The 22,563-nt window shown below is 46.1% G+C and overlaps 1 protein-coding gene across 1 annotated transcript; it reads right to left on the bottom strand.

The window, feature by feature from the left end:
- Positions 1 to 37: 37 nt before the first annotated feature.
- On the bottom strand, positions 38 to 22,120 carry SAMM50 (SAMM50 sorting and assembly machinery component). Its single transcript, XM_083181260.1, has 15 exons — positions 21,943 to 22,120; positions 20,620 to 20,730; positions 20,410 to 20,511; positions 19,296 to 19,383; positions 18,998 to 19,104; positions 16,959 to 17,089; positions 16,287 to 16,374; positions 15,796 to 15,924; positions 14,842 to 14,913; positions 14,295 to 14,381; positions 13,349 to 13,419; positions 13,166 to 13,233; positions 9,443 to 9,589; positions 9,148 to 9,289; positions 38 to 229 (listed from the first exon to the last, which is right to left on the bottom strand). Exons 1-15 carry the CDS (start codon positions 21,961 to 21,963, stop codon positions 184 to 186), a joined length of 1,410 nt encoding a protein of 469 aa, XP_083037386.1. The 5' UTR covers positions 21,964 to 22,120; the 3' UTR covers positions 38 to 183.
- Positions 22,121 to 22,563: the final 443 nt, after the last annotated feature.

Here is a 22,563-nt window from a genome sequence, read left to right as displayed (position 1 = left end):
ATTTTTTGTTTTAAGTAATCACAACAAACAAATTAAATCCACATTAGACGTTTCCTTTTTAATAGCTCAGGTGCATAAAATATAGTACATTAATGGGGCTGGACAACACAGTAATAAAACCAACTGTCCGTTTAAATATTGCTGAGATATTTGGATGAAGTGCTTGTCTCGTAATGGGCCGGGTTACAGGAACCGAATTCCAGCCCCAAACTGTACTCCGTCACATATCCTGTAACAAAAGAAATACACAATGATAGCATTAGGATATCGTGGACGGTGCATTACTGCACGGAGTTTGTATATTCTCTCTGTGCTTGCGTGGGTTTCCTCCGGGTACTCCGGTTTCCTCCCACAATCCAAAAATATACTGGTAGGTTAATTGGTTCCCAACAAATTACCCCTAGAATGTCTGTATGCGCGTGTTCATGTGGTAGGGAATATAGAGTGTAAGCTCCACTGGGGCAGGGACTGATGTGAGTGCTCAACTATACTCTGTACAGCGCTGCGGAATATGTGTGCGCTATATAAGACCTGGTTATAAATAAATAAACAACAATAATAATTATACAGCAATAAGAGCAGATATGTATTCGGTATTTTCTTCCTTACAAAAAATCCGAAGCTAGGTGTAAAAAAAAACATGTCACAAATGCAACACAGGTCTGCAGGAAAGACCTCTGTGCAGTATTCAAGTCTTAACCCTTTGAATGCAAACATCTCAGTGAGACATGCACAAAATATCTGCTAAAAATCCCATCCTCTCTCACGTTTGTTATATAAATTCAAATAAAAATGTTGTGTAAAAAAAATATCATATTTCCTATATAAGGTAACATTACAGGTCATTGTGATGAATACAAATGTTTGCTTGCCAATTTTAAACACCTATTTTGACATATTCCTTTGGCACTCAAAGAGTTAAGATGGTTTTACTGGGTTGTTTTAAAAAGGAGATACGATTTGACTACTGCAAAGTGAATACGCGTAAAAATGTGGTTTCATTTAAAATGCCAGCGCCCATCAACATTGATACTGTAGAAAAATAGAGCTGCGCACCCAACTGGAGTATAAAAATAACAAATTTATTACAATTGCATACGTACAATACAGAAATAAAGATAAAAATATGTAAAAATACAATAAAAAACACACACAAAATATGAAAAAATGGGGGGGGGGGGGGGGCAGACAATATGGGTACCTTACAGATGACCTGGTGCTGCTATGTCCTGTCCTCCCAGTTGATGGCGCTGAATAGCCAAATTTTCAACTTTATCCGGAGTATGGTTATTTCAGGCAAGCTGGTCACAGTGTAATCGATGGTCCCGAATCTCTTAAGTGTATTGCCGGTGTCCTTGTACTCTAACGCGTTTCCCAGCCTTTAAATTCTCAGCGGCTTCCTCAGAGTCTGCAAGAGTCTGCCACTTGCAGACTCTCTGAGGAAGCCGCTGAGAATTTAACCCCTTCCCGACATTTGACGTACATTTACGTCATGGCCGGGATGTACTTCCCGACACATGGCGTAAATGTACGTCATGGCTTTAAACTGTCACCGCGTCTATAGACGCGGTGACAGTTTAAACATGTCTGCTGTCCCTGACAGCAGACATGTCCCTGCATGCCCAGGGGGGGCTGCGATGCCGCCCCCCCGTCGGCGATCGCTGTGATTGGCTGTTCAGTGTGAACAGCCAATTACAGCGTTTTCTGTGTCACCGGCGAATAACGTTCGCCGGTGACACAGGGATCGGTGGTGATTGGTGCTGTAAAGTACAGCACCAATCACCACGGGGTGTAAGGGTGACACTGGTGTCACCCCACCTCACCCCACCCGCCCCCAAAGGCCGTGATTGGTTCGTCGAACCGACGAACCAATCACAGCCATGGAGGGTGATTTAAACTAACGGTGACTGCACTGCAGACGCCATTCCGGTCTGGAATTGCGTGCAGTGCGGTCACCGTGCCTATCTGCCGCGATATACTGACCTGATCCTTGCAAACACTTACCTGATCACTGCTTGTAGCGTTCCTGGATCTTGTTACTTCTTGTGACTTCCTGTGTTGTGCTGTGCTGTGTTGTGCTGCTGCAGTGTGTTCGAGTTATAGATAGAGAGATAGAGAGAGAGAGATAGAGAGAGATAGAGAGGGCTAGTGACAGAGAGTGCTATATTTTGTGCTGCTGCAGTGTGATAGAGTTATAGATAGAGAGATAGAGAGATAGTGACAGATTGTGCTATATATTTTTTATATATATACAGCTGTACTGCGTGTGCAACTGACTGCTGCCCCCCCCCCTTTTGTGCTGATCAGTATAAATTAACTGATCAGCAACTTTTTGGGGGCGCAGGGTTTTTTTTTATATATATACCTGTCAGTGCTGCTGCTGCAGTGTCATAGAGTGATAGATAGTGAGAGATAGAGAGATAGAGAGATAGAGAGAGATAGTGATAGAAAGTGCTATATTTTGTGTCTGCTGCCCCCCTTTTGTGCACCCCCAGCAACTTTTTGGGGGTGCAGGGGTTATTTTTTATATATATATAACTGTCAGTGCTGCTGCTGCAGTGTCATAGAGTGATAGATAGAGAGAGATAGAGAGAGATAGAGAGAGATAGAGAGAGATAGAGAGAGATAGAGAGAGATAGAGAGAGAGAGTGATAGAGAGTGCTATATTTTGTGTCTGCTGCCCCCCTTTTGTGCACCCCCAGCAACTTTTTGGGGGTGCAGGGGTTATTTTTTATATATATAACTGTCAGTGCTGCTGCTGCAGTGTCATAGAGTGATAGATAGTGAGAGATAGAGAGAGATAGAGAGAGATAGAGAGAGATAGAGAGAGATAGAGAGAGATAGTGACAGAGAGTGCTATATTTTGTGTCTGCTGCCCCCCCCTTTTGTGCTGATCACTATATCTGAGGTGATCAGCAACTTTTTGGGGGTGCAGAGGTTTTTTTTTTATATATACCTGCCAGTTGCACTGTCAGTTGCACCAAAGGTTGTGCACCTGCTGCCCCTCACTGGTAATCAGTGTCGCATCACTGATCACCTTTTTTTTTTTTTTTTTTGAGGGTGCTGTGGGGTCTTTTTTTAATCAAATTTTTTTGATCAAATTCCTGTTGCCTTTAAGCGCTGTTCAGTGACGGACGTTACTGACCAACATCTGTGCTCAATTTTTGGCGCAGGACCTTTTTTTTTTTTTTCTGCACTACATACACACTACACACTACATACTACATTGAAATAAAGTTTGTACCCCCCCTACACTATACACGTGTTGAAACATTTCACTACCAGAAACACAAAAATAAAAATGGCATCCCAAATGTCATCCCAAAGGTCATCCCAGTCATCCAGAAGAATGTATTCAGCGGAGGAGGCATATGCCATGCTTGCCTCTGACTCTGACACAGCCAGTGAGGCAAGCGGGGAATTTGAAGGATTCATCTTAAGCTCCTCTTCCTCCTCTAGTGATGAGGGACCCCCTCAAAGACGCCCCCGTAGAGCAGCTGAGACCCCCCCCCCCAATAATTGATCTCGTATGGACCCCACCACCAGACAATTTTGAGCCCCAGGTTCCTGAGTTTTTGGCCATCCCAGGAATCCAATTTGATTCCACAGGTCTCAGAGAAATTGACTTTTTCAAATTATTTTACTCTGATGATTTTATAAATTTAATGGTGGACCAAACTAATTTATATGCCCAGCAGTTTATTGCTCAAAACCCCACGTCATCATTTGCTAGGTGGACCCCAGTAGATGCAGTAGAGATGATGACGTTTTGGGGTCTGGTGTTTCATATGGGCATAGTAAAAAAGCCAGAAATTAGGCAATATTGGAGTACAGATGTTCTGTACAGCACCCCACTTTACCGTATGGCCATGACCCGGACTCGTTTTGAGTTAATCCTTAAATTTTTGCATTACAACGATAATGCACAGTGCCCACCCAGAGATGATCCCACCTTTGACCGGCTATTCAAAGTCAGGCCGGTCATTGATCACTTCAGTGCCAAATTTGAAGAGATGTACATCCCAGATAAATTCATTTGCATAGACGAGTCCCTTATACATTTTAAAGGAAGGGTTAAATTCCGCCAGTACCTTCCCAGTAAGAGGGCAAGGTATGGCATAAAAATGTATAAGCTGTGTGAAAGCACCTCAGGGTACACTCACAGGTTTAGGGTATATGAAGGGAAGGATTCAAGAATTGAACCGCCTGAATGCCCCCCCTGCCTCGTAGGTGTTAGTGGAAAAATTGTCTGGGATTTAGTGCACCCCTTCCTGGATAAAGGTTATCACCTCTATGTGGATAACTTTTACACCAGCATCCCCCTGTTTAAGGCCCTTGGTTCAAGAGGTACAGCAGCTTGCGGTACTGTGCGCAAGAACCAAAGAGGCCTCCCAAAAACGCACATTGCCCAAGTAATGAGAAGGGGTGAAAGCAGGGGAATATGCACCGAAAATATGTTGTTGGTCAAATATAAGGACAAGAGGGATGTCCTTATACTGACAACAATTCACGGAGACAGTACCACCTCCGTCCCTGTACGAGGTACCAGTACCCACACCTCAAAACCTAATTGTATCCTGGATTACAATAGGTACATGGGCGGAGTGGATCTTTCAGATCAGGTACTGAAGCCGTACAGTGCCCTGCGGAAAACAAAAATCTGGTACAAGAAGCTGGCCGTGTATATCATCCAGATGGCACTGTATAACGCTTACGTGCTATTCCGTTCTACCAGCCAGAGGGGGACATTTATGCACTTTCAAGAGGAAGTCATAAAGGGCCTAATATTTGGGAACCAGCAGGCAGAGGGCCCCAGTACTTCTAGTACTGGCCCCCGTATTGTACCAGGGCAGCATTTTCCTGATGAAATCCTCTCCACTGGAAAAAAGGGCAGGACACAAAAAAGGTGCAAAGTTTGCTATAAAAAGGGAATAAGAAAGCAAACTATTTTCCAGTGTGACACTTGCCCCGACAAACCCGGCCTATGTATAAAGGAGTGTTTTAAAATATACCACACATCTATGGATTATTAGGTTCATAATTTCACCGTGCTTCGGGGGTCTTGCTAATGCCACATAGCACCCACCATTCATTCCACCAGAATCTGAGCCGCAAAATCCAAAAATCACTCCTTCCCTTCTGAGTCCTGCCATGCACCCAACTGGTATTTTTTGGTCACATGTGAGGCATTGCCATACTCGGGAGAAATTGGGGCACAGATTTTGGGGTGCTTTGTCTCCTTCATTCCTTGTGAAAATGAAAAATTTTGAGCCAGAACTGCATTTTTGTGTAAAAAAATGTAATTTTTCATTTTCACTGCCCAGTTGTATCAAAATTGGTGAAACCCCTGGGGGTTTGAAATGTACACTATACCCCTAGATGAATTCCCTGAGGGGTGTAGTTTGCAAAATGGGGTCACTTGTGGGGGGGTTCCACTGTATTGGTGCTTTGGGGGTCTTGCTAATGCGACATAGCACCCACCAACATTCCACCAGAATCTGTGCTGCAAAATCCAAATATCACTCCTTCCCTTCTGAGTCCTGCCATTTTTTGGTCACACATGAGGCATTGCCGTACTCGGGAGAAATTGGGGCACAGATTTTGGGGTGCTTTGTCTCCTTCATTCCTTGTGAAAATGAAAAATTTTGAGCCAGAACTGCATTTTTGTGTAAAAAAATGTAATTTTTCATTTTCACTGCCCAGTTGTATCAAAATTGGTGAAACCCCTGGGGGTTTGAAATGTACACTATACCCCTAGATGAATTCCCTGAGGGGTGTAGTTTGCAAAATGGGGTCACTTGTGGGGGGGTTCCACTGTATTGGTGCTTTGGGGGTCTTGCTAATGCGACATAGCACCCACCAACATTCCACCAGAATCTGTGCTGCAAAATCCAAATATCACTCCTTCCCTTCTGAGTCCTGCCATTTTTTGGTCACACATGAGGCATTGCCGTACTCGGGAGAAATTGGGGCACAGATTTTGGGGTGCTTTGTCTCCTTCATTCCTTGTGAAAATGAAAAATTTTGAGCCAGAACTGCATTTTTGTGTAAAAAATTAAATTTTTCATTTTCACTGCCCAGTTGTACCACAATTGGTAAAACCCCTGGGGGTTTGAAATGTACACTATACCCCTAGTTGAATTCCCTGAGGGGTGTAGTTTGCAAAATGGGGTCACTTGTGGGGGGGTTCCACTGTATTGGTGCTTCGGGGGTCTTGCTAATGCGACATAGCACCCACCAAAATTCCACCAGAATCTGTGCTGCAAAATCCAAATATCACTCCTTCCCTTCTGAGTCCTGCCATGCACCCAACTGGTATTTTTTGGTCACATGTGAGGCATTGCCATACTCGGGAGAAATTGGGGCACAGATTTTGGGGTGCTTTTTCTCCTTCATACCTTATGAAAATGAAAAATTTTGAGCCAGAACTGCATTTTTGTGTAAAAAAATGTAATTTTTCATTTGCACAGCCCAGTTGTATCAAAATTGGTGAAACCCCTGGGGGTTTGAAATGTACACTATACCCCTAGATGAATTCCCTGAGGGGTGTAGTTTGCAAAATGGGGTCACTTGTGGGGGGGTTCCTAACTTTTAGCATCTTATGGTGCCTAGAAACCTACATGGTGCCTAAAAAATAATCTCATAAAAAGGAGGCTCCAAAATCAAGTAGGTGCTCCTTCTATTATGAAGCCTGTGGTTTGGTCAACGTGCACACTAGGGCCACATATAGGATATTTATTAAAACAAAAGAATTGGGGGAATCAATTTTTAGTCACATTTCTCTAGTAAAATCTACTGTGTTCCTTAGAAAAATGTATTAAAATTGCAAATCTGCAAAAAAAATGAAATTTCACCTACACTTTGTTTTAATTCCTGTGAAACACCTAAAGGGTTAAAAAACTTCCAAAATGCTGTTTTGAATACTGTGAGGGGTGCAGTTTTTGAAATGGCATCATTTATGGGGGTGTCTCACATACAAGTCCCTCAAAGTCACATCAGAACTGAACTGGTCCCTAAAAAAATCAGTGTTTGAAATTTTCTTGAAAATTTGCTATTCATATTGTAAGCCTCCTAGTGTCCAAAAAAAATAAAAGGAAGTTGAAATAATGATGGAAACATAAAGTAGACATATGGTCTATGTTAGTTATTAACTATTTTGAGTGGTATGATTGTCTCACAAGCAGAAAATTTAACATTTTGCAAATTGCTAAATTTTCCATTTTTTTACGACATTTTGGTATTTTTCACAAAAAAACACAGACTGTATCGACCCAAATTTACCACTAATTTGAAGTACAATGTGTCACGAGAAAATAATCTCAAAATCACTGGGATAAGTAAAAGCAAAAAAAAGTTATCCCCACTTAAGTGATACATGTCAGATTTGAAAAAAAGGGCTCTGACAGGAAGGCAAAAACATGCTGTGTCAGGAAGGGGTTAAAAGCGGGGAAACGCGTTAGAGTACAAGGACACCGGCAATACACTTAAGAGATTCGGGACCATCGATTACACTGTGACCAGCTTGCCTGAAATAACCATACTCCGGATAAAGTTGAAAATTTGGCTAATCAGCGCCATCAACTGGGAGGACAGGACATAGCAGCACCAGGTCATCTGTAAGGTACCCATATTTTCATATTTTGTGTGTGTTTTTTATTGTATTTTTACATATTTTTATCTTTATTTCTGTATTGTACGTATGCAATTGTAATAAATTGTTATTTTTGTACTCCAGTTGGGTGCGCATCTCTATTTTTCTATGGTTTCTTCTCTTCTCTTGGGACTTTGAGCAATCCCAACTAGAGCAGCAGTACCTAACTGTGAGAAAATTCTGGCCGACTTGGAATACCAAATAAATTAACATCTATTAAATATATAGTCAATTTGGTGGTGCGCAGGACTTTTCTCTGTATTCTAACATTGATACTGGCTCTCCTACAGCTTGAAGAATGGTTTACAGCTGATGGGGAGGGCACATGTAGAGAGTAGTGGAACTCCAGCTGCCTTGACATGTAGAGAGTAAGCCCCCTTATAGAATTTGCCAATCACAGATAGGAACCTAATTCAAAGGATGCATTTCACTAATGTACCACTTTTTAACACTAAGGCCCTTATTCAGATCTGAGCTCAGTACAAATTTGTTTGGCAATTGGGCAAAACCATGTGCACTGCAGGTGGGGCAGATGTAACATGTCTAGAGAGAGTTAAATTTGGGTGGGGTGTGTTGAAACTGAAATCTAAATAGCAGTGTAAAAAAAATACAGCCAGTATTTACCCTGCACAGAAAAAAAAATAACTCACACAAATCTAACTCTCTGCACATATTACATCTGCCCCACCTGCAGTGCACATGGTTTTGCCCAATTTCCAAACAAATTTGTACTGAGCTCAGATCTGAATAAGGCCCATTGGGCCGAATGTAATAGGGTGTGCGAATCAGAAAGTGAGACATTTTGGGAGAGTTTTCCCATATATTTTTTTTAAAGCGGCAATCATTTACACTGCAAAACCAGGTTGATTTTGCCATGCAATTGATTGCTGCTTTAAAAAAAAAAAAAAAATGGGAAGACTCTCCCAAAATCTCCCACTTTCTGATTCGCACACCCAATTACATTTGTCCCTATAATTACTATTTCTAACCTATGTAACACTTATCACATAGATGCTACTGCTTATTGGTGTAACACCTTTTAAAAAACTTAAAAGGCTACTTCTTATTAGTTGTGCTAGCCCTGGGCTGGTCCTGTGTTCTGGCCTTAAACCTTAGCAATGTTAGGAAGCCACCGGATAAGGACACCGAGGCAGGGTAGGTATGTCCATATATTTTGGGAAAAAAAACTGGGTTAAGAATCTCAGTTGTAATCCATGTTAAATTTGCGATAATTGTTCTGATTGTCAGTTCTTAGTGTTTAGAGCAGGCATGTCCAAACTATGGCCCTCTAGCTGTTGTAAAACTAAAAGTCCCATCATGCCTTGCCACAGTTTTGCTATTAGGGAATGCTAAAACTATGGCAAGGCATGCTGGGATGTGTAGTTTCACAACAGCTGGAGGGCCACAGTTTGGACAGGCCTGGTTTAGAGTGCACACCAGTATTTTCTATTTTCTCTGTATCAATAATATCTTTCCCAGTGATCAGGGGAACAAACCTGTCGCCGCTCTGGACACCCATGGGGATGCAGTAATTCAGTTCCAGCCTTGCAATGTTTCCAAGCCGCAGCACAATGCCCGCACCGTACGACCAACGGATACACTCAGCCAGCCGGCGAATGTGAGCTTTTGGGCCTTCACCTGGGTAAGGCAGTGAAGGAAATCAATGCAAGCAACTGACAAGTTATCTAGCGGCCAACCTCAAGTCATCTATTTTAACATTCACACAAACTCCGATACAACATCTAACAGCCAAGACACACAACGATGTTCTCCAATGTGTATTTCCCATACCATAATTCAGGTTGCAGAGATTTCCAGCATTCAGGAAGAAATGTGTTCTGAAGAGATCCCCAAATCCGCCTCGGCCAGGTCGGAAAGGTAGTGGGGTGTAGAGATGTACACCCCCAGCCCAATATGCTTCACCACCCAGGTAGTCACCTGAAAGGAACATAAATCGCCCAGGAGATAAGTCTCATTATAATGACGCTCGCAGGTAGCAAACGCCAGACACAAAACGCAACAGCCAAAGTCCTTTCACAATTACTAAAGACTGCATGCACTTCCAATAACATGTCCCGTGGGGCAGCACAAGAAGTGGAACCTAAAATCCGATTTCCCTATTGTAGAAAGGGTCTATATCCACCTGTATGCTGGGGCCCTGCTGCCTCGGATACACTCCCTTGTGTTGTGACTGCAGAGCAACAAATGAGATTTATGGTGTGTACACACGGTCGACATGCTGCCGTGCGATGCGAGTCCCGATGCGATCTGATGGCATCGGGACTCGCATCGCACGGCAGCATGTCGACCGTGTAGTAGAGCAGAGGACAGTACCTGTCACCAGGGTGCCGGGATGTCAGCGTGCTGCGACACCCGGGGCCGCGGCACATCAAACAGCTTCCCCCCCGCCGTGCACACATAAGGCCACACCCCCCGCCCTCCTCTATATGCGGACTTCTTCCGGGTCATCAGCCCTGCAGCGCAGCCCCAGGAGAAGCCCCTCTCCCTCTGGCCGCCGGAGCTATAGTGAGTATTCAGGCACAAAGACTATATAGTGCAGATCTGCACTATATAGTCTTGGCTGCCCTCACTATGTCGCTGCCGATTTGCGCTCACTCGGGAGCGCGCATCGGCAGCGCATCGGGCTCGTAAGCCCTGAAAAGTACTCAATTGGTATACGATATGGCTTCCGATGTGCACTATATCGTCAACATCGGAAGCCATATCGCACCCGTGTGTACACGCCATTAGTCTATCATTACTTCCGAGAAAATGCTATCAATCTGATTGGTTGCTATTAGGGTGGCCAATCCCGGGATCGGCGGGATCCCGGGATTTGGCCTAAAAAACACCGGGATTTGAATCCTGTAATTGGACCTTCCAATCCCGGGATTACCAGCACATGTGAATATCTAATGCCGGGCAGCGTCTGAGCGAGCGCTCAGACGCTGCCCAGGAGATCCCGATACCTGGCCTGCAGTCTGGACTCAAAGCGGGTATGGGCAGCGCAGCGTGACCTCTGACCGTCAGGCTGCACCGCCCATATCCGCTTCAGAGTGTCTGCGACCGCGCACGGTGCGCACCTTTGAAGCATGTCTGCAGCACCGGCGGCTCTGCTGCTACCACCACCGATGCCACCAGCCCACAGGATGCCTGCCCTGCTCCCTTCACCCGCGGATGTCTGCGCCTGCTCCCGTTCCCTTCACCCGCGGATGTCTGCCCTGCTCCCAGCCACCCACCCAGCCATGTAAGTAAATTAATGGGCAGGGCAGCCGGAGTGGGGGGACAGGGCCTTCTGTTACTGCCTGTAAAATTGGGAGATGTCAATCCCGGGATCGAGCATTTTTCAATCCCGATTCCCGGGATTGAAAAAATGCCCCGGGATTGGCATCCCTAGTTGCTATGGGCAACATCACCGCTTTACATTTTGAAAAGCTTTAGTTCATTTACCCCTTCATATTTGTTTGCTGGCAGGAAGCGAGCGATGGGGAATAACAGCTGAGTTTTTTTGTCATGTGCTACATGGAGATCCCACTAGCCGGCTAATGCCTGACCTCCTTGTGCATTGTAGTTTGACAGTTTGGTTAGAAAATGACATTAGGCTGCAAATTTTATTCATATTGTACAGAATGCGCTTCGTCATTTAAAATATGGATTTTTTTGGGTCTCAGGCGCTTTATTCAAAGTGAATGCCAAGAAATAGGAGCGAGCGGCGACTAGCCGGGAGAGACCGCAAACTATTAGTCTGGGCTCCCAAGGCCATGAAGTGCTACCATTGTCCTGCTGGTATTAGGGCAGGGGCAGGGAGATAGCAGGGAAAGGAAAGAGAAAAAGGGGTACTTGTGGAGTATCACGGCTCCCATCGTATGGCATCGTATGCCATATGTAGTGGCATACGATGGTATACGATGCGATTTTTACAGATTTTTCAGCATTTTTGATCAAAAATCGTATGCGATCGCATCGGATGCCATACGATGGCATACGATGCGATGGCATACGTTTTTGATCTTAAATGCATCCAAATGCATTAAAATTATTATGAAACATGTTAATTGGCTCCCAACTGTCATTTTTCACTGTGTACCACCCCCAATATCAACGCCAACCCGAAGCGTGGCGAGCGCAGCGGTACGCAACCTACGACCTTTTCATACCCCTACTATCCACGTCGGCGTGGAGTTGAGAATAGAAAGTGTGGCGAGCGCAGCGCGCCACCGAGCCCGAAGCGTGGCGAGCGCAGCGCGCCCCGCGAGGGGACGCGGATACCTGTGAAGCCCGCGAGGGAACGCGTATAGCTGTGAAGGTATCCGCGTCCCATTGCGGGGCTTGCTGCGCTCGCCACGCTTCGGGCTCGATGGCTCGGTGCGCTCGCCACACTTTCTATTCTCAACTCCACGCCGACGTGGATAGTGGGGGTATGAAAAGGTCATAGGACACGTACCGCCGCCCCTCGCGGGCAAGCTGCGCTCGCCACGCTTCGGGTTGACGTTGATAGTGGGGGTGGTACACTATGAAAAATGCCATTTGGGGGCATTTCACATGTTTACTACACATTTCAATGCATTTTGATGCATTTCAGTGCAAAACGGGTGCGATCGCATCGCATGCGATTTGATCGTATGCGATGCAATGCGATTTTTTATCATACGATCAAGGTCGTGGGAGCCGTGATACTCCACAAGTACCGAAAAAGGTAGCAGGCACCTCCCCATGGGAGTAGACTCATACTTAAGAACAGGACAGGTATAGGGGAAGGATCAGCGAGAGCAAAGAGTGCACACCGTAAGGATTGTCCCACCCACCCTTGGACGAAGAAGGTGCAACATCCAAACAGCATCGAGGTTACAGCAGAGATTGTCTTAACAGAGGCGGAAGTACTGCGGGCCAGCCAAAGTTTGGCGCCAGGAAAAGGAGATCCAAGGCCTGGCGTCGGAGGGGGTAATTGGGGGACCCCGGGCGGTTACATGTTTCAGTTGTGAGAAGGGCCCCCCCCCCGGACGTCTTGATTCAGTTACGTTGGAGGGCTGGTGGACCGCAGTGCTATCTTTGCCACCTAAGCGAGTAAGATTATATTTGTAATCTGATTAATAAATGTGACCTTTAATTCGCCATAAATATATGACTCGGTTTGGTTATTCCAGGTGAAAGGAAAAGGGAGGGGGAGGGGGGGGGGGCTTTAAGGGTTGGGTTTCTTAGTCTGTTTAAGGTTAAAAGAATGGTGGGAGCATCAGACACTTAGAAGTTTATAGAAGAAAGACTTCAAATGGCCACTAAGTGGCGCTGTCCAGTTCCATTCAGCAGATATGTAATTCTACCTCTAATGGGGCCTACACACGTAGAGATCCCTGGGAATTTTCTAAGCGATTTCACTAGCACGGAGCAAACGCATACTCACAATGTCGCTGTGTGTGTAGGGCCTATAAGAGGGGCTTTGTTCTAGAGTAACAAGGCTATATAATTCTTACCTCCAAGAAAAAAAATGATGATGATATTCTGCATAGATCTACTGACCTTCGCTCTGGGGTCCAATGCTGTACATGCTAAATCCCCGCACGCTGGTCGGTCCTCCCAAATAGAAGCTGCCAATGAAACCACAAGTTGTGACGGACATAATGTGATCCACATAGGATTGATTCTGTTGCTGAACCAGTAAGACTGCGGTATGTAGGGATACAGGTTCTCTGTGCTACTCACCGATCTGCAATGCTGGATGGCCTGTCTCCAATGGGAACCACCATTCCTCCCCACAGAGATGTGGACAGCACCTAGTAATAATTGCCACTGGTAAGGAGGAGTCTCACATATAAGACACAAATTATTAAAGGTTTGATTTCATTTTCCAATGGTTAAAATCTGGTTGCTGTGGGCCAAAACACTCTTTGGTAAAAAGTCAGGAGAATGGATTTTGGGCTAAAAGATCCCATTCCTCCACAGCTCCTTACCTCTCTTCACTGATCTCTATCCACACTCCTTCCCGTCCTCTTTGCTCCGCCGCCGATCGCCACCTGACCTCATTACCTCCTCCCACTCCCGTGTCCAAGACTTCTCTCGCTGCCCCCCTGCACTGGAACAACCTCCCGACACCCATCAGGCTATCTGATTCCCTTACCTCCTTCAAGCGCCCCCTCAAAACCCACTTCTTCCGACTAGCCTATCCCTCCTCCTCCTAACCTCTTTAGCTCCTCCTATCCTGCCTACCCTACCCCTCCATCTGTTCCTACTTATCCTATTGTATTTCGTTCGTCCACCCACCTATTTTTAGTATGTTAACTCTTATGAGTAGGGTCCTCCTGCCTCACGTACTCACCCTACCTCTTTAACTCACCTGTGCTCCTGTCCTCTTCTTCCCTTCCTCTACTTCATCTTCAGTCTCCTCGACAATTTCGACACCTACTTCTGAACTGATGCTGATTTTAGTTCTACCAGCTATACCCCTATCTATACTGTATTTTATCAACACACCCTGTACGTTACCTTGTCATTTGTTCTTTGTTTGCTATGTATGGACACTTTGTGGCGCCTTATAAACAAACAAACTACTACTACATTCCTGTAACCCCATGTGCACAGGTAAGAAGGATTTCCCTTACAGGCGCGTACCCAGCGCACAGTATTTATAAAACCTTAAAAGAAACCTCACCGAGTCCCATGCCAGCCGTTTGTTCAGCTGCAGCTCAAAGTCCTCCTTTAGGAAGCTGACGTCTCCTCCGGTGTATCCGGCTAACTCCTGCAAAGCACAAAACGTCATGGTGATCGCGGTATCCTACCCATCATATCCAGCATGCTGGTATCGGTCCTGCACAAGTACATTCAGCAGGAACCAGCGTCATCGTGCCTTTATAAGGGTCATGGAAGCATCTTAGAGCCTTGTACTTGAGTATATTATACCATGCATCGTTAAACTCTATGCTTCGACAAATGAATAAAGGCGCCAGAGAAATGTTAGCTTATTACATGACTGCAGAGGACAACATAACATAACAAAATGATTACACATTGAGGGGTTATGCCGGTTGACTCATTCGGATGCGAATTTGCACCCTTGGGAGTCAACCGAACCCTGACTTGCGAATGGTGGCCGGCCGCCACCCATTCGCAAGGTGGATTCACACGCAGGGCTTGCGAACGGATGTTACACAGGAATAAGGTCCATTAAACAAGAAGTTTATTCCAGGCAGGAAATTTACCTGATTGATCTTCAGTAAGGCTCCTCTTTTTGGCAGTATAGTAGAGTTACGGGAATCGACCACCATTGTGTGCTAGCAAAAACGAAAAAACAAAACACAGACACATCCTGATGATTATAGCTGTAATTATTTCTGAAGTAAAAGGTTATTCCTTCAACATGTTTACTGCATGTGGACATTAAAAACCAGCAATAGATCCTATCTGCATTGCATCATTTCATAAGGGAGTTTGCTTGCAGTTGCCTTGGTAAGAGAACTACTCTATACAGCTTATACTCCCCTTCACACCGCCGGCATGACCTGGGTTATTGATGAGTTAACCCTAGTCGCACCTCGGCATGAAAGGTCCCACGAAAAATAAAAAACCAGATCCAGTGACCCAGGAATATAGCTCGGCTAGCAAGCACAGCTGGAAACCGTAATGAGCGTAAAAAAAGGGCAGGAGGTACATCCCTGCGCATATGTACTAACATTAGCGGTGAGCAACGCAAAGTGCTTCTCTCCCAATAAGAGCTGCCCTTTGCTATCTCTGCCGCTGCCTGGACTTCCTTGTTTCTAACAGAAGTCCAACTGTGCATGGACAGAGAAGCTGGCGACCGCAGGGCATGCTGGGAGGGATCAGTGTCGGATCCCTCACATGGCAGCGATGCGGAGAGAAGCTCATAGACCAGAGCTGGCGCAATCCCCCGCAGCCAAGCCCCATTGGGAGGGCCTTTCGTGAATTTGAAAATGCGGTAAACACAGAAACCAATGTTTTTTACCACTTTTTTTTTAGTACATGCCGCCCAAAGAGGCTAAACTGTAACATGTGCTTTGCATATTTGTGTGTGTTTTCTAAGACAAAAAGGTGCATCACTGCAGATACTCACATATGAAATTCATGTTACGCAGGGCCTTGTTTGCACACGACTTACAGGAAGAGGAGTTGTTTCTGCGACTAAGATGAGGTCTTACCGATAGAGAAGACTTGAGCGAATGTCCGCTTTCCTCCCGTATGGCGAATGACGCCGTCCGTGCTAAGCATCCAAGTTCTCTCCAAACGCCCTCCCACTTCAGAGTATGGTTGGTCTTCCATAGTGGGAACTGCAATATAACCGATGGCAACAGGTGGAGACCAAGACTTAAACCAGAGGCTCAAATGACCAAGGCATAAATAATAACTATAGTCATGTGCTCAGTATAATCATTATACAAACCCCAAACCTGACAACAAAAAACATAATAATTTCCATGATGGAGAAGGACAGCTGCCTTATTTCATTAGGCGCTGCAGAACCCTTGTGGCGCAATATAAAAAAACGATAATAATAATAATAAAGAGCCAAATAACCATCAAATTAGCAATTTTTAAACGGACATGTCAAAAACAAAATGTAGGAGACAAGGTCACAGAACCACGGTGTGTTCAGGAAACAGGCATGAATTCAATCATTAAGGTTTCTTACATTGAATTCAGTAGATATGCCCCTGTCTGTCTCGCGTAGGGAACTCCATGGGAACTGTCCGGTTACTTTATATAAGTTGACACAGAAACTATAAAGGAAAAAAAAAAAAAAGTTTAAAAATATATTCTGAATCCACCGCCACAAACATACGTTGGGGATGGCCATATTTACGGGGAGCGGATTATCACAGGAGTAGGAATTTGACTGGTGCACCATAAACATTGACCAGGTAGCCTCCATGCGAACTGCATTCTAATAAATGTTCTGCCCACGATTGGCTGCTTCAGATGTGAGCAGGCGATAAGACCAACAGAACTTTAACGCCTTGGTAATTCTGTAACTCCATTTACAAGGATGTGTTCCCAGGCTTCATCCCATATTTTTTAAAAGGGAAATCCCTTGAACAATATAACTTGTACCTCTAACCACAGTATAAAGGAGAGGTGTCACCAGAGGGTTGGGGTACAGGACAGAACTCAAGGTGAGTATGTTCCAAGCTATCTCTAGTTTCTCCATACAGCTCTGATGGAGCTTTGGATAGACTGAGAACTCCAGCACCAAAAGCAGCTGCACAAGCCGGCTCTGGGCTACAGGTAAGGAGGTAAGGAAAGGGGTTCCTATGGAATGGCACCTTTAAGTACAGTAGATTACATACAAGAAGCGAATTCTTACTTCCGTTCAAAGTTTCCAACTTGAGGCTTAAAGAACGACAAGCCGTACGATGTCTCCTTGGTTCCGTATGAGAACTGGAAAGTCATTTTTTCAGCGCGACCAAAGAGATTGGGAAGTTTGAGCCCGAGAACCTAGAGGGAGAAACCAGGTGATAAATTACTCACATGGGGGTCTATGTACTAATCCTAGGCGAGAGATACAGCGGAGAGTGATAAAGGGGTCTATGCATTAAGCCTTGGAGAAAGATAAAGTATAAGGAGATTATGGGGCCCATTTATCAAACCAAATTTGCGGCTAAATCCCCGAAAACGCCAATTTTCGGGATTTAGCCGCAAATATTAAGTATCCCCCCAAATGTATCAAAGGGGGACCACAGCACGAATCTCCGATCCCTGCTGCGATCCCCCCTGCAGCACCGCCGGCCACATCCCCCATAGGTTTCTATGGGGGATGCGAAGCTGGCCAATGTTTAAACATCGGGCAGCCCGGCTTCGAATCCCTGGGCTATCGCCATTCTGGGATGGCGATAGCCCATTGTAGCCTATGGCTGCGGGATCGCACTGCCGAGCGGGGCAGTGCAGTCAGAGGGGTCGGCGGGGGTCAGCGCATAACCGCGCATGCGCAGAACCCCTGGCTTCCAGGTCAGGGCTTCGCATGGAAGGGCTCCTTTCGGAGCCCTGTCCGTGGGCCCTTACATCCTGGCGGTATTGCACAATACCACAATGCAATGTCCGGCAATGTCACCGCGCCGGCATCGCTCTATGATGATAAATGCGCCACAAAGTACCAGTCAATAAGCTCCTAACTGCCATGTTACAGGCTGCTTGAAAAAAGTGTCAGGCGCTGATTGGCAGGTACTTTATCTCTCGACAGGGCTTATAACAGACCCAAAAGTACCAACCAATCAGCTTCTTTCAATTTTTTAAAACCCTGCATGGGACATGGCAGTTAGGGGCAGAGTGATTGTTTCTATTACCTTCCCCTTTATCTCTCTTCAAGGCTTAAGCACATAGACCCTATGACATTAAATGGTTTCATTTTAGCCATTAACAAATAAAATGGTACTCTTTACTTATCACGGCGCCCATCGCGGGCATTGAATGCACTAAAAAATCGGGTGCGACGCGACGCCCGCGATTTCCCATAGGGAACAATGTTAAATGTCTCAATTGACCCGATTTTCCTGTTCAATGCCTCAATTGACCCGATTTTTCCATAGGAAACAATGTTAAATGGCCCACAGAGGCCAAATAGGCACCCTGAAGTGTGAAATGGCCTCCCCAATTGTTAACGCCACCCCACGAGGGGACGCGGATACCTGTGAAGCCCGCGAAGGGACGCGTTTACCTGTGAAGGTATCCGCGTCCCCTCGCCACGCTTCGGGCTCGGTGGCTCGCTGCGCTCGCCACACTATTCTATTCTCAACTCCACGCCGACGTGGATAGTGGGGGTATGAAAAGGTCGTAGGACGCGTACCGCCGCCCCTCGCGGGCTCGCCACGCTTCGGGTTGACGTTGATCGTGGGGTGGCGTTAACAATTGTGGGGGCCATTTCACACTTCAGGGTGGCTATTTGGCCTCTGTGGGCCATTTAACATTGTTTCCTATGGAAAAATCGGGTCAATTGAGGCATTGAACATGAAAATCGGGTCAATTGAGACATTTAACATTGTTCCCTATGGGAAATCGCGGGCGTCGCGTCGCACCCGATTTTTTAGTGCATTCAATGCCCGCGATGGGCGCCGTGATAAGTAAAGAGTACCATTTTATTTGTTAATGGCTAAAATGAAACCATTTAATGGGAAATCGCGGGCATCGCGTCGGTCACGTCGCACCCGATTTTTAGTGCATTCAATGGCCGCGATGCCCGCAATTTTTTTACCTGCGATGCCCACGATCAAAATCATGGGCGCTGTGCTAGGTAAAGAGTACCAATAAAATATTGGTATATAATTGGCATTTTTACAGAAAAGATGGCACCTAACACAATTAGAACCACTATTGTGTAACAAAGTGATCATTTAAATAAACCCGCCGTACCATACTGCCTTCGTTGTTGCCAACCATGGTATTATAACTCCCGGTTAACCTCCTCAACTCTGTGACTTGAAACGTGACATCCAAACCATTTGGAAGAGCATCATCACCTAGAACGTAAGAGTAAAGAGCGACAGGTTGTTCTTTGTTTAAAATCTACATCAGTGAGCAAATAGGATGATTTGCAAATTCATTTTGTTTTTTATTTACAGCCTTATGGTTGATATAAAGGATTCACTTATATAGACCCTGTTATTTCATCCTATACATATTTAGAATCTGCTTTATCGCTTACACTCACCTTCACAAGTATCGATCAGGACTTCCACCTCTCTAAATATCCCCATTCGGAGCATCTTCTCCCTGGCATTATGGGACTTTGTCATGACCTGGTAAATGAAAGATTTGTGCACAGTAATTGCATCAATCCAAATTAAATATGTAATTCCGAAATATGTAATGCAAACAACCCCCTCCCCAATAGCAGTAAAGTAGTTGGCCGAAGCCCAGTAAACCAGATGTTCAAGCTCTACTCACTCATTTCTAGATAAGCATTGTGCAGTGTTGACGTGGTCGTATTATTATAACTGATTATTATAATAATATTTTTATTGCATTACATTAGGAGTTTGAAAATATTGGTATTAGGATGTTGTTATATTAATTATGCTCACTATTAGCTTTCTCCCCACAGTCGTCATTATTTTTTTTTTTACAGCTTAATCTGTGAATGAACTATTAATTGTTCTGATGTATAATGTTATCTGATTTAGAGTATTATAGGTCTTTGTGAAAGCATATTGTAAGGCTCAAAAGTTTTTGGTATGACTGCAATATCTTTGCAGATTATTCCATATATCCCACAAAAGTGGACTAGAAATTAGTGCATAGTCCATACAGTATTAACCACTATTGCCCATAGCCAGGCATCGCTAAAAATACAGATAACCAGTGGTGGTTTTTACCTATGGGCTGCAGCCCCCCCAGGTAACATCCACCACTGTAGTGAAGCCAGATGAAGTCTGTGAGACTGCACTGGCTTCACTGTGACCGGCAGTGACTTCCTATTGGAAGTCTGACCTGCCAGTCACCAAGTCCGTCAAATTGGGAGGTGTTCCTTCCCTCCAGGATGCCTCGGCAGCCCGTAAAATCCTATGTCGGTACTGCAGACATGCGCAGGTCCCTGTGCCTATCATCTGTGTAATACAGGCACTAGGACTATGATATCCCTACTATGGGCTGTTGCTGAAGAAGCCCACAGAACGCCTGTAACGGGGACCAGGAGGTGCTGCACCGGCAGGGGGAAGTGCCTGCATCGCGGACAGCAGCAGCCCCCTCCTTCCATAAGGTAGAGCCGCCACTGCAGATGACCATATGCAAATAGGAATATATAAACAGAAACATTGTATACTTACATCAATAAGATTCTTAGCCTTAAAGACATCACTAATCTCATACATAATGAGGTCATCCTTTGTCCTTCCCAGGCCTTCAAAGTGCACACGTTGAACCACAACCTTATTGAGACACAGAAAGCGTTACCAATGGATATCTTTCTAATAAGGTGATTGCTAATTAGAGAAAGTAACCAATGTGCACCGATAAGGGCAGGCTACGGTACTTACATCTTTGTTCTCCAAAATTTCCTGCTTTTTCTGGGGTTCTACTTCTACCAGATCTGCAACGTCATCTGCGGAGCCGAAGTCCGGCCCCTCCATAGGGAGGGGATCCAGACTCTGGAGAGAAAATACATGGAGAAGTTATTATTATTTAATACTTAGGGTGGGATTCTCTATCATCCTCTGCCACAAATGCGATTATTAACGCAAAGGACAGCTCTTGTGTTAAAAGCTGTCCTTTGCGTTGTGGCCGGCGATGTGCAGTGGTCCCCCCCTCCCTCCCTGGACCCTTACCTGGCTGCCAGGGCTCCGCTTCCTCCTCCCTGCACCCGGAAGTGGTGCAGGGAGGAGGAGGTCACTGGAGCGGGCAGCACAGCAGGAGGCTGCCCGGACACAGGTGGGGGAGGGGGGGGGAGGTGGAGCGGTTTGGCGAGGCGGAAGCGAAGGGAAGCCCATAGACTTCTATGGGGTTACGACATGTAGAACTGGCGTAACCCCCCACAGCGAAGCCCCGGCGGTGGGGCTTTGCTGCATATGAAAATGCAGTAAAATCTCAGAAAACTGTATTTTTACGGCATTTTATGTTTGGAGCATCTCGCCCTTAGTAACTTCCTAATCATCTATTGTGGGGGATACAGGTCTGGTGGCACAGCAAGCAGCATCAGGGTTGTGTTGCGCTGCAAAACGCATTGGTATAACACTACCCCAATGTTGTGACTACTTATGGGCACCTAGGATAACGTGTAAGTGTTGGAATTGGCATAGGAGGCCTTGCTGCCATCACTCCCCCATACCTCCCAACTTTTCATGTTAAGAAATAGGGACACTCGCGCGGCGAAGCCGCGCGAGCGTCCGAAAAGGGGGCGTGGCGTATGCAAATGAGGGCGCGGCTTATGCTAATTAGCCGCGACCTCATTTTCATACGAGAATAGACGCTGTGCGCATGCGCACAGCGTCTATTCTACTACATTGGGGGGTCTCCCAACTGCCACCCCCCCGCAGCGGGACAATGCCTGCCGCGGGTGGGACGTCGGGACAGGACCCGAAAATCGGGACTGTCCCGACGGAATCGTGACAGTTGGGAGGTATGCTCCCCCTTGCCAAGTCCCAAGCATTAGGGGGTGCCAGGAATTTGTGGTGCACCTAATACATCATCTGAGTGACCTCATGAGGATACCATAGGGGTCATTACACCCTGCAACCCCCTCTACACATTCCACAGTGCCCCAAACTCAACCGCATCTTGTAACCACCCCCCACACCCGACTGGTCCCCTTCCCCCGGGGAAGGTCACCAGCAGCTGCCCGCAGCACCCTCTCCGTGCCTCACCCGGGCGTGCACCGTCCCCATGCCTCCTGTATCTCAGTCCGGGAGAGTCTGCCGCGCTGACCCCGGATTTCACCTCCACACAGCGGCCGGCCAAAAGCTGTCACTCGGACCTGGGCGCCGCCATGACACCGCCGGAAAACCCCGCCCGCTTCTCTCTCCGATTGGTCAGTCGCCTGATAGACGCGGCCGTGTCCGGCCAATCGCGCTGCTGCTTCCGGGGGTCACGTGACAGGGGCGGGCAGGGAAGCTGAGCCTGAGGGACTGAGAATCGATAAAGGGCTGCTGATAATAATGTCAGGACGGATCATGGAGGTGTTGCCAATAGCAACCTCTCAGCTACATTAGCTTTCAGTATATAGAGCAGGAGTAGGCAGGCTGTAGCACTCCAGCTGCAGTGGAACTACATATCCCAGCCTGCCCTGCCATAGTTTTAACATGCCCTAACACGTGGTTGGTTGGTTGGTTGGTCGGTCATCGTCGTCATTGTTTCAGCATGCCCTACCACAGATTTTATATAAGGGATTGCTAAAACTGGGGTAGGGCATGCTGGGACATGTAGTTCCACAACAGCTGGAGGGCCATGAGTTTGACACCACTGCGCCTAACAGAATCCCTATGGCA

This window comes from Crinia signifera, chromosome 4 (genome assembly GCF_055691185.1).
Source record: "Crinia signifera chromosome 4, ASM5569118v1, whole genome shotgun sequence".
Lineage (NCBI taxonomy): Eukaryota > Metazoa > Chordata > Amphibia > Anura > Myobatrachidae > Crinia > Crinia signifera.
This window is presented reverse-complemented; position numbering and strand designations above follow the sequence as displayed.

Bases quoted from the DNA above. Each gene is read 5' to 3' on its own strand.
- SAMM50 (XM_083181260.1), bottom strand. From the start codon at position 21,963: ATGGGGACGGTGCACGCCCGG. The intron at 15,925-16,286 runs GTAAGAAACCTT...GTTATATTGCAG, and splicing joins GCATATCTACTGAATTCAAT to TTCCCACTATGGAAGACCAA. The intron at 9,290-9,442 runs GTATGGGAAATA...TGCCTTACCCAG, and splicing joins TCTCTGCAACCTGAATTATG to GTGAAGGCCCAAAAGCTCAC.